This window comes from Chironomus tepperi, unplaced genomic scaffold (genome assembly GCF_022539635.2).
Source record: "Chironomus tepperi strain 1889 unplaced genomic scaffold, CSIRO-AGI_Ctep_v1 contig_8, whole genome shotgun sequence".
Lineage (NCBI taxonomy): Eukaryota > Metazoa > Arthropoda > Insecta > Diptera > Chironomidae > Chironomus > Chironomus tepperi.
Window position 1 is genome coordinate 995,552 of NW_027226130.1, and position 12,932 is coordinate 1,008,483.

General features: G+C 34.4%; 1 protein-coding gene across 1 annotated transcript in view; it reads left to right on the forward strand.

The window, feature by feature from the left end:
• Syn (synapsin) overlaps window positions 1–12,932 on the forward strand; it is a 111,645-nt gene that overhangs the window by 13,082 nt on the left and 85,631 nt on the right. Inside the window, 6 exon segments of the mRNA XM_070652884.1 lie at window positions 711–787; window positions 1,148–1,171; window positions 4,363–4,508; window positions 5,114–5,520; window positions 6,300–6,443; window positions 10,551–10,655. Coding sequence (XP_070508985.1) covers window positions 711–787; window positions 1,148–1,171; window positions 4,363–4,508; window positions 5,114–5,520; window positions 6,300–6,443; window positions 10,551–10,655 — 903 coding nt within the window.

The window sequence follows — 12,932 nt, forward strand, 5'->3', positions numbered from 1 at the left end:
TTAGCAATGTTTACTGTTTGATTTGTGAAATAAGACTGAAGTTGATTTGATAATTGAAAGGGGTAGACAACTAAGAGTAAGATGTCTGAAGTTGGCTACAGGTTGAAGTTTTTGGAAATTTGAAATGCTTTTGGCAGTTGATTTGGACAATTCAAAGGAATAGACAACTAAGAGCATTTTGTTTGAAGTTGACTTCAGATTTAAAGTTTTAAAAATTTAATGGACAATTTTAAGGGTAGGCAACTAAAAGCAAAATGCTTGAAGTTGGCTGCAGATTAAGAGATTTGGAAATTTGAATTGTTTTTGATAGTTGATTTGATAATGGAAAGGGGTAAACAACTAAGAGTAACATGCTTGAAGTTGGCTGTAGAGTATACGTTTTTGAATTTTAAATTATTTTTAACAGTTGATTTGACAATTTAGAGGGGGAGACAACTAATATCATGCTTGAAGTTAGCTGCAGAGTTGAAGTTTTGGCTTTTTGAATTATTTTTGACAATTTTTGGTCAAATTTGATAATTTTTTGTCTAATTTGACAGTTTACTGTCAAAAATAACAAAATCAAATTAACAATATTGAACTGAAAATTGCACGATAATTAACTCAGTAACTTCAAAATCTACTTCCAAGGACTACAAGACTACACAACAACCTAAAATAAGTATTTAATTAAACTTTATTTTTATCTATTTTCTTTACTAATACTTTAGGAACAACCAACCAGCACCCTGTCTTTCGCAAGCTTCAAAAGTAGTTTCACTACTAATGTCAATTTCCTGAAAAGGAGGTAAGAAAATTTAATTCACTAAAAAAGGGCATGAAAAACTTTTTCTTTCTGTTTTTCTTTTCAACTAAAATAAAATTTGAATGAAAAAATCAGAAAACATTAATTCTCTCAATATCTAAATATGGAAAAAGTTTTTAAATTTTTTTATTTCTTCATTTTCCATCTTCAAAAAAATGACTTTTTCTTCCCTATTCTTTTTTCATTCCTTCTTCATCATTAAACAAATTTTCTTAAAATTTTTAATTTTCTCGTTTTTCTTCTTGTTTTTTTTTTCTTCTTTTTTGTATACCTGATAAAAATAATAATATTTATTGAACATAAAAACTATGTTTTTCATAACGATTGTGAAAACATTAATAGCGAGCAGCTAACAAAGCTCACGAACAGATAAGTTTTTCATTAAAAAAGACAACAAAAAATCAAGTCGCAACAAAATTTTTGTTCATTTTGTTTGCTTTTCCTAAGTTTTAATCCATTTTTCTTTCAATCCTGATCGGTACATGTATGAATGTTGCCACTACGGCGACGTGGCGGCAGCATACTCAAAACCACGTGGCAACCACGTGGCAAATTTGGTAGTCTTCGACAAGTCAGCCAAGTCGACAAAGCGAAGATTCCCAAATTTGCCACGTGGCTGCCACTCAGTATACATTGAAACCTCGTGGCAGCCATTTGGCGGAAGCACAAAAATTTGCCACGTGGTCGCCATGTGGTGTACATAAAACCACGTGGCAGCCATTTGGCGAAGACTACTAAGTTAGTAACGTGGCTGTCACTTTGTATGCATAGAACCACTTTGCAGCCATTTGGCGAAAGCTTCCAAATTTGCCACGTGGTTGCCATGTGGCTGCCACGTGATTTCAACTATACTGCCGCCTCGTCACCATAGTTCCAAAATCTCAACATGTATCTATCGGATTTGACACTTTGTTCTTTCTCATTGGCCATTTTGCTTTGTAAATTGATGATTGAATCTTAAATTTTTATTAAAAAATTGCTGAATTTTTTTCATTGGAAATAAGAATAATTTGCAAAGCAAACATTAAATTCTTCTTTATATCCATGTTATACTTCTTGTTAGATAAACTTTTTTTTTGTGCACTTTTATTAACACAATCGCTTCAATGAAGCTTTTCATGCTAGACACATAGCTTTTATACACATTTCAAGCCATTAAGCCAGAATTCACGTAGACGCAGTGGTGGGCGACCTTTCGTGACACACCTTGTAAGCATAATGAGCGTCGACTGAAACCGTACAAGGTATACGGTTCACAAGCCATCTTCACAACATCATGTGTGCCGCGACACACAGGTTGCCCATCACTGACGTAGAGTCCATAATTGGTGAATATTCATTGATTATCAGTAAATTTGCCTTGCTTGCTAATTGGAGGTCATCCAAAATGCAATGTAAAACATATTCCTTCAATAAATACTTTGCATATATGTGCAGTCATCCATGCTTGACTGCAATTTTGTGCAAATCTAGTTGAGATATAAAATAAATATTTTGATAGTAGATGAGATAATTGCATTGTATAGCAATTTAAGTCAAGAGTGTATAAACCCTCAAAATTGCTCAAAGGAAGCAGGAATGAATATGTTCAATATTTTATAACTGTGGCAAGAGTATCGAAACTTTCATAATTGCCAATTATTTTAGATCAAGTTGTTCAGATGATTTGTAGTTTTTGGTTGGTTTGCCAAATGTGGGATGTATTGTTTAGGCTTTCCTGAAGTTGCGGTTTTAATGAATTTTTAGAGACCCAGACTGAGAACTATGATTGGTAATTCTGCTTGGGAGATCAGTTGTGATTATGACTCAGATGTCGGAGAATCGTTTGCCATTTCCGATTCCAGATACCGATTGTCATAATGAATCAAACTCAGTCGTTATGGTGCTCTAAGTGCAATTTTGCATCTTGCCGTTAATACAACGACGTAGTGAGCACGTTGTTTTGTATGGGGTTCTCGGTCTCAAGAACTACTTTGAAAGCTACACGCAGAAATACCATCGAAGATAAGGTTCGGATTCCACTATAAACTGAAGATCTAGGCAGAGCTCTAGGTTTGAGCGAGAGATCTAGGGAATCCTCACTCGTCGCTAGATCCTGTTAATAGCCTAGAAACGCACAACTTGGAATCTCAGAGCTTTTACCGGCTAATCTCAAACCTAAAATTAGACCATTTCAAGAATTTTCCGCTTCTTTTACCGAAATTTCCAGTCCCAATCCTCGATTACCACTTCACACCTACCTCAACTTATTCATGATAATTACCCAAAATTAGTAATACTACACAATGCCAATTAATGAACGTATTTAAGCAAAAATAATTGAAGTATGTGATCCAAATACTAATTTTATTGCTTTATTCTGAACCAGTTCTGAGGAAAAAAGTTATTTATAAAGTTTTCCATTAACGGAAATAAATAAGGTGAATAATTAATAAGCCAGATGTTCATGAGTTGAACTAGAAGAAGCATGAATTGAGGAATCTAAAAGCTATGCAATTATGAAACTTAATCGAGGAGTAAAACTTTGGAAGTAAAAGTTTGTAGCTTGTTGTGGGGTAATTAGGAGATTCTTAAAGAGCATTCTGAAGATCCAGTTGATTGAATAGATCAGTGGTGGGCAACCTGTGTGTAGCAGTTAGATGGGCGACCACCAAGATGTGCCGACCTCTAATGTGCGCCGACCTCTAATGTGCGCCGACCTCTAAGGTGCGCCGACCTCTAAGGTGCGCTGACCTCTAAGGTGCGCCGACCTCTAAGGTGCACCGACCTCTAAGGTGCGCCGACCTCTAAGGTGCGCCGACCTCTAAGATGCGCCGACCTCTAAGGTGCGCCGACCTCTAAGGTGCGCCGACCTCTAAGGTGCGCCGACCTCTAAGGTGCGCCGACCTCTAAAGTGCGCCGATCTCTAATGTGCGCCATGGCACATCGGTTGCCCACCACTGGACTTGATGAATCTGCTCATAAATTCATGGAATATCATCACAAACTTAGTCCATCCATTCATTAATAAAAGTGCACAATTTAAATATAATTTTTCAGTTATTTGTGTAGAAAATTTGAAGTTTTGTATTTGATTATCTCTTCAATGTTGCCATTTCTGACATGTTTCTAAGTAAATGGATCAAAATTACATCAAAAAAATTCAATTACATCCTTTATTTTTATCGATTGCATTCTGCTCATTATTGGCTATACAATTGGTTTTTTCATTTGAAAATTTTCTGTTCGTTAATTAATAATCTGCATTTGTTTATTTTTCTCCTTGTTGTGTTGTAATAGCGAGTTGCTGATTAATTAACGTAATTCTATTGTTCATACTAAATGGACATATCATTCGTAATTATTATAGTTCGATTTTACAGTTGTTTAGAATTTATTTATTGTATTTTCATCTATTTCCCCCATTTTCTCCCTGTTTTTTCATGCAATTTGCCTCTTTTTTAATTTCCACATCGTACATTTTGTAATTTTTGCATTTTCAACAAGCAGCAATCTATGACTTTTTAATAAACAATTTTTAAAGAAAATTGAATTCATAAACCAATTATCTATTCGTGCAGGTTCAGCTCGGGCGATTTAAGTTCCGAGTGTGAGGATGGCGAACAAAGTGTTGATTCAACAGGAGCACCAGCAGGAAATCGACCACCACCATTACAAACTCAACCCGTTGGAACGGGACCGCCCAATATTCCACCACCAACTGGTGAGTAGAGAGTCTATAGACACTATAGAGTATATGCAATTAAATAAACAGTCATTTGAATTATTAATGGGATTTTAAACATGCAAAATTGAAGAAAGTGGCTTGGAGTAATGGAAATTGTGGCTATAAATCAGTTTGTTTATTTGATTTTAATGAAGTTTTCAATTTTTGTGTATTTTGATAAATAAAATTGATATTTTGGTTATTTACGATACTTACCGCATTGATTTTGACATTCCTAGACTTAATTCATGTCCAATAAAGTTCAAAATCATGTCTAATAATTAAATTAAGGTAGATTTTTGATAAAATTCACAATTTCAACTTCAAGAATCTCAATCAAAACAACAAAGAGGGGACTGCAACTAAGTTCCCAAAAATCCAAATATTCAAAATCAATTTAACCGTTAAATTTGATAACCACAAATCTAATAAAAATTAATTTCAACCCACATTTGCCAAGTTTACACAACCCAAAAAGCCACATAATTAATATTACAATCATCAAATTACATTGACATTATGCATTCTATGTCTCATTAATTATTCAATCACATTGTCGTCCTCAAAAATAATTACATATCAATTTATCATCATTAATTAAGCTGTACCTGGTTCAGCCGGGCCAACATCAACCGCACCGGAATTATCATTGAGTTTTGGTAAAGGACCAAAGCACACATCGGCACCATCAAGTCCAGCAAAATCACGTGAAAGTTTATTACAACGTGTTCAAAGCTTAACAGGTGCCGCACGTGATCAAGGTGCAAGTATTATCGGTGCCGCTGCATCTACCGTTTCGCGTGTTCAAGCATTCAATAAAGATCGTTGCTTTACATTGCTTGTTGTTGACGATCAGAATACTGATTGGTCAAAATATTTCCGTGGTAAGCGTTTACATGGTGATTATGATATTCGTGTTGAGCAAGCGGAATTCAATGAAATTTCGGTTACGGCTAGTGGTGAAGGTGGACCGACTGTGTCGATTGTGAGCTATCGAAGTGGATCGAAGGTGAGTTGTGGGTTTTCGAGAGGGAGTTTTTCATTTTATTCATTGAAATGCTTTAGAGGCAAAAATTTTGCATCATTTTTTACTGAACGCACTTTTGATGCAAAAATTTTGCGTCCTTTTTCACTGAGCTCACTTTAGAGGCAAAAATTTTGCATCATTTTTTTACTGAACGCAAATGTTGCCTCTTTTTTACTTTTTTGAAGCAAAAATTTTGCGTCTTTTTTATTGAACGCACTTTTGAGGCAAAAATGTTTGCGTCTTTTTTACTGAACACATTTGAGATGCAAAAATTTTGCGTCTTTTTACCGAACGCTCTTTTGAAGCAAAAATTTTGCGTTTTTATCTCAAAAACTTTGCGTCTTTTTTACTGAACAACTTTGAAGCAAACATTTTGCATCTTTTTTACTGAACGCACTTTTGAGGCAAAAATTTTGCATCTTTTTTTTACTGAACGCACTTGTGAGGCAAAACGTTTGCTTCTCCTGACATAAAACTAACCAAAACTCTATCTAAAATTAAATCTCTAAAAATAACTGAAAATCTCCCTTTTTTCATCCCATACATACACAGGCATCAAGATCATTTAGGCCAGATTTTGTGTTGATAAGACAACCACCGCGTGATGGAGCAAAGGATTATCGTTCACTTGTTGAGGCAAATATGGCGGTGTACCGTTTGCTTAACTCAATCTGACATAAAATATAAACCAAATTTACATTTATCTAAAATTAAATCTCTAAAAAAACTGAAAATCCCTTTTTTTCCTCCCATACACACAGGCATCAAGATCATTTAGGCCAGATTTTGTGTTGATAAGACAACCACCACGCGATGGAGCAAAGGATTATCGTTCAACATTGTTGGGCTTGAAATATGGCGGTGTACCGTCAATTAATTCCCTTAACTCAATCTACCAGTTCCAGGTTAGTTATATATCCAAGCCATATTTACATTTACTAAGCTTTTCGCAGTGCTTCTTTTTGCTATAAAAAAATAAAGTGTTTGTGTGGTAAAAATCTGAGGATTAAATGAAATAAGCTTTAATGCATTGCAATAAAAAAAAAATCTCACACACAAAGTTTCATCACCAAAGCAACCATGTAATTGTCCAAGAGTAATAATGAAATGAAATTTGGCTTTTGCTTGGTAGCCTAGGTGTTGAAAGCTTTTATGCTTCATAGTAACCATTGTGCCTTCTTTTTTTTTGTTTATTATATGCTATGCTATGCTCTTTTAATTGAAATTAATGCACACATGATATGCGATAGCATATTTATTATACAACAATATGCCTCTCACTGGTATATGCCCTTTTTATCACTTACGTACAAGCAACTATGGCTGGATGTTGCTAATTTTGTTATAATCATATTATGTAACAACGAAATTGTGGTGCCTATATATGCATTTTTATACTTTTTGCCTTCCTTTTTTCAAATCTATTTTCATCGCATTTAATGTGTCACTGCATTTACTCTTATTAAAAAACTTATTTTTTTTGCTATTTTTTATGCTTTTGCCGCTTTTGCGTTGACATGATATTGACATGACGTGCTTGTTATGTATTAATATTATAGAAATAAATTTGAAAGTTTACAATGATATTGTAATGAATATTGGCAGTATAATCTCGATATTTTGTTGAGCTTAATCTCGGATCAAATAATTGTGAGTGGAGTTGAAATGTGGTTAAATGATGTTGATGGTGATGAGGGCGCATTATTATAGTTTTAAATTGGATTTGTGGGTAGTGGAAAAAAATTGGAATTTAATAAAATGTTGATGTTAATTGGGAATTTTGAATTGTGTTTTTGACATTTTCGTGGAAATTTAAAATAGGTTGATTTAGGGAGGCGATTTCTTTGGTGATGGAACGGTATGATATGGTGCACCAATTTGCCATAAGTTTTAGTGCACCACTATACCGTACCTTGGTATTGCACCATTGGTGTACTTCTAGAAAAATAGTATATAATTTTCAAAATAATGAAGAACTGAGAGCGGTTTGCTGCAAGGGTTCAGCCAAGAAAAAACAGACAGTTTCAGCTGTATATATAGTACCTGTCATTTTGCAGCTCTACTAGAAATGGATAAAACACCGACGCATTGCCATCAAAAGTTGTGCAAAATAAAGAATTACTTCGTGAAAAACTTCATCCTTAAGTTTACAATATATGGTTTAAGAGAACAGCAGAAAGCCAAGTGATAAAGAGGGTTGTGTGATAGGCCGGGGGAATTCACTTCTCAAAGAATTCCTGGTGTTGTCAAAGGGTCAGCATAGAATTACGATGCAGATGTCAATACAAATACCCAAATACCCAAATATGTTTTAAAGGTGTAGGTCTGCCCAAATTTTTTGGCTGCTTAAAATCCATGTAGGCATCCAAGAAATTTTTAGCAGGCCCGCATTAATTGTCTGGTTATATAATTGACCTACCATTTTGAAGTTGCAAAATTTATTCTAGAAATGAACCAAAAACAGCCGACGCGATAACGCCATAAAGTTATGGTTCTATAGTGGTTATGCTATCCCACTTGGGAGCACTAAATTGTTTAGTTTGAGAATTTCTTCGTGATTTCTTCGGGACATTACATTCTTTAGTGAAAGTTCGTTGGATGTTTTGTTCTACATGTTTACACTAGTGCGTCGCAGAACACAGTTTGGACAACATTGCTCTTCAGAATGAGTGCTGAAAAGGAGTAAGATATTACACTAGTATATAACTGGGTGCCCTAGCAGTTTAGAAAGCACTTTATGCATCTAAAACATGAGTGCTGAACAGGAGGAGTATTTAAAAACTGTCTCTTAGTACTCAAATAGCCTCAAAACATTCCAAAAACTCCTAAATACTTTTCAAACAAACCTTAATTAAGTGAGAATTACAGTATGTTCACTTTCAGTATGTTTTGCTGCAAAATTACTTTTAAAAATATTTGAATATGAACTTTCATCCTCACACATATGCTAGTGTAACTTCTAAAAAATTATTCAAAAGCTAATAATTTCCAAATGTATTTACTTTAACACTCACCTTCTTTTCACATGAATATATTCATTCATCCCCAACACCACCTGAGTTTAGATGCTGTTCAATTTGCAATTTTTCATGTCTACCGTCAGACAAACATTTTAAGCTCCTTTCACACTTGGTACAGTAAAAATATGCTCATAATTTTACATCCATATGAATAAAAGATCAAGTGTATGTACGACGATATAGAATGTTTACATTTCATGTAACGTGAGACTTCATGATGTTTATTGTACATAATATATATGATTCAATTGCAAACTGAATAGATGCATGAAAAAGAATTTGTATACATAAATTTTAATTAATTGTGAAGTCATATTCGATATTACACAACATCAATAACATGATGCTATTAGTCGTTTATAAATGCAATAAATACGGTGATATGGAAACAATGATTCAATTAGGCTAATTAAAATATGAATTATTAGAGTTTCAATTATGTGCTGTGGAATTTTTTACGTAATTTTTCGGATAATAATAGTAGAAATAATAATTGGTATTTTTGGGAAGAGACATGTATATAGTGATGGGTGTCATTACAAAATCTTGAATGACAAGTAGATGATGATGGAAATGATGAAATTTGATATTTTGGGGAGAAATTCGAGGAAATTTGTCTTCAAGAGTTTGCAAGAATTTACGGTTGAGTAACTTTCTATTGTCATTGGCAGGATACTTTGTAAATTTTGTGGTATAATCTTGATTGAGAGGGAAAGAGGATCCAAGCGGGGAAGAGGAACCAGACGGGGTGGTAGATCCAGGAGAAGGATGATCCAGGGAAGAAGGAGTAACTACTTAGTGTAGTGGAAAGTAGATAGTCTGGGAATTGTTTCTTCATGGATTTGAGACCGGTCAGCTATTATGTTTTAGATGAAAGGATTCATAAGTTCCAATTCTCGGAATCGCAGTTGTCCCCCCTCCTACCTGCTGAACGTAGTAATTTAACGGCCCTGATTAGAAACTCTTGTATAAAAATACAGACTTGGTAAGCTAACAAAATTTGATCTCAAGGACGCCTGAAAACATCATTTCCTCCAGGCAGGGATGGACACAATTATTTACCAACTTGCTTTTCCCCGGGGCAGAGCTCGAAGTCGTCCCTATTGAAATCTGTTCAATTCGACTCATGTTAACTCAAATTTCAGTCGAATTCTAGTCAATTGAATCAAACTCGACTTCTGGTGTTGCGCAGGGGAAATGTTGTGGTTGTGGCTTATCATTAAGATGTTCCGTGACATAAAACCGTTCGGACAACACTTGCCTAGGGGTAGATCCTTAAGGTCATTTGGGAAATGAGATAGGTTGAAGGGAGTCAAGAGCACAGCTCGAAGTTGTATATAATTTTATATGAAGTCGAGTATTTCAGTCGATTTTTCAATACAAAACCCGAGTCGACATCAAGCTCTGATCTAGATCCACTTCAAGAGTTTAACAAACAATCAGCTTTAAAATTAACTTTTTGTATACATTCTCGTGTTAAACAATTTAATCTCGTCCAAATTACTCAGCATGCTCCATCTGTTTGACTTACTACGTCTAGTCTCTTCACCTAATCACAAAGATCCACCACCGTCAGTCTTGTAAAACATAAAAATTTTATAATCAGTAAAGTGTAAATTCCAAAATCACTTCTCTCACGTAACTAAGTAGACTTCATTTAATAATAAACAACATCAAATTAAACATTTTCAAGAAACTCGAGTACAACATCATCAAAAAGGTCTTTAATTTACTCGACATCCTAATGATGACAACATCAAAGCTTAATAAAGCTATCATCATGAAAAATTATTGAAGTAAATGAAAATAGTAGAACATTTTCATTAAAAATATAAAATTATTAGCTCAACTCACTCCACTGCCATTATTGCATAAGACATAACATTATTGTTGATTTGACACGCGTTGCTGAAAACGTGACATGATTAATTGATAAGGTTGTGATTGTGTTACATAAAAAATTTACTTATTTCTTTTTTTCTACTTTGTCAGGATCGACCGAATGTTTTTGCTGCACTTTTACAATTACAACGTCGTTTGGGAAAGGATCAATTTCCGTTAATCGAGCAGCACTTCTTCCCAAATCCAACTGAAATGGTGAGTACAAAAAAAAAAAAATAAATAAATAATTTTAAGACCTGATTCTTCGTGTGTTCTCGTTGCTATAGCAATAACATATTCTTTATTATTATTCCATATAATTTTTTTTTTATACAAACAATTTGCATCATCAAGTATTCCTTACGGCACTAAAAATTCAACATACTTTATTTATGATATACTTTACAAAAGGAGAAATAGTAAGCCGAGCAACACATAAAGGAGGTGCATAGGGGGTTCAATATGGTATCTAGATGATAATGATCAGTGAATTGTCTTTTGTGTTGGAGTAGCACAGTGACTAACGTCGTCGACAGTATGAGTAACGGCTCATTTGGACACATTTTCACAGGGAAAAATGTTGTTAGCTACACTGTGTCGCTCTGGATAGCGTTTTTACTTGCCATGTAAGTTGCAAGTTGCATTGTAAGTTGCTACATAATCGCTAGTGCCACCAACGTGTCATATCGATAACGACATAAATGGTAAGGTTGTATATCCATGTGGATGGACAACTAAACTGACAGAGTGACACAGCGACACAGTGTCATAGTGACACAGCGACACAGTGTCATAGTGACACAGCGACACAGTGTCATAGTGACACAGCGACACAGTGTCGTAGTGACACAGCGTCATAGTGACACAGTGACACAGTGTCATAGTGACACAGCGTCATAGTGACACAGCGACACAGTGTCATAGTGACACAGCGACACAGTGTCATAGTGACACAGCGACACAGTGTCATAGTGACACAGCGACACAGTGTCATAGTGACACAGCGACACAGTGACATAGAGATATTGTGATACAACGGCTCTGTAACACAACGACACTCGACAATTCACTAGTCATTGCCACTAGATCAACCCAACTATCTACCATATGACAGCCTCTGCATCTCTGTATCTGCTCGGACAATAATAATAATAGTAATAATTTATTCACGTATGAAAAATCAAGTTTTTGTTTTTGATAAGACAAAAAATTAAGACTAAAAATAATAAGAACTTTTTTATAAACTCCAATAAGCAATTTTTCTCATCCATATTAGGTTTCTTAGCTTCTATAAAAATTTGTACTATATAATACAAAAAGCATAAAAGAAAATTTTTTATTTTACTCTCTTCAGTGTTCTTCTTACATCTTTCGTATTTTTTGTTTTTATTATCGATAAAAAATTATAAAAGAAAAATTTTCTTGAAGCCTTAAAGGTGAATTTTTATGAAAAAAACATATTTCTCATAGATTGATGGAAATGCCTTCAACGTGACAGACGAAAAATTTTGCCTTTTTAATTTCCTTTTTATTGAAATTTTTTTTTTGCTCATTTTTTGGAAGATAAAATTTGGAGATTGAAATTAATTGAGGTTGAATTTTTTGGGGTTTTCTTTGAATTATTTGCTGGTCGATAGGTTTGAGGTTAGGTGGAAATTATGTAGGAAGCTGAATTGATTAGCTTTGAGCTTTTGGTGATTAGAAATTGAGTTTTTCTGGTTTGAATCCTTATTGATTGCTAAAAGAATGACTTTTGGACTAGCCTGAGAGCAGTGGGACACAAAATTTGCTACGCGACACACTTTTATGTCGTTACAACATGAAAATGTGTCATCAGTGTGGCGACATACAAAATTTACACTAAATCTGTGGTGTATTGTGTCGCACTCGAAATAGATTGAGATTGATATGGTTTATATGATGTGGTAGGCAATTTGTGTGCTGCGGCACAGTGATGTTGCTCTGATGTCACGGTGCTATCGGATGCGCCACACCACAGTTTTGGTCATCATTTTCATACGTCAGGGAATCGTCGGATGTTTTTGGTTCGTTTTTATCCAAAATTCTGATCGAACTTGCTTCTCAACTTACTTTAAAATACCAAAAGAATCCTTAATAAGTCTCATAACAACCTCCAAAAGCTAATTAACCACACATTTTCACTCAAACCATTAACCATCCATCTAATTCCTAATTAAATCATCCATTTGTTCCTTAAATGATCCAAAAAATAGCTCAAGATAATTTTCAATCAAATAATAATCCTCAAAATGACAAGCCAAATTGGTCTTATACGATCCACGACTAATCTGTTTCATCAAAAAACATTAATAATCTTCTCTTGAATGATATCAGCAATGTTCTCAAAAAGTAGAGCAACTGTTTTAGCACATAATGTATATTCACTGACAGTGAGCCATGAGCTTTTAATCATACAGAAAAGCTTTGTCACTAAATTTAGATCTTAAATATCAAGTGCCACTTCCGAAAAAA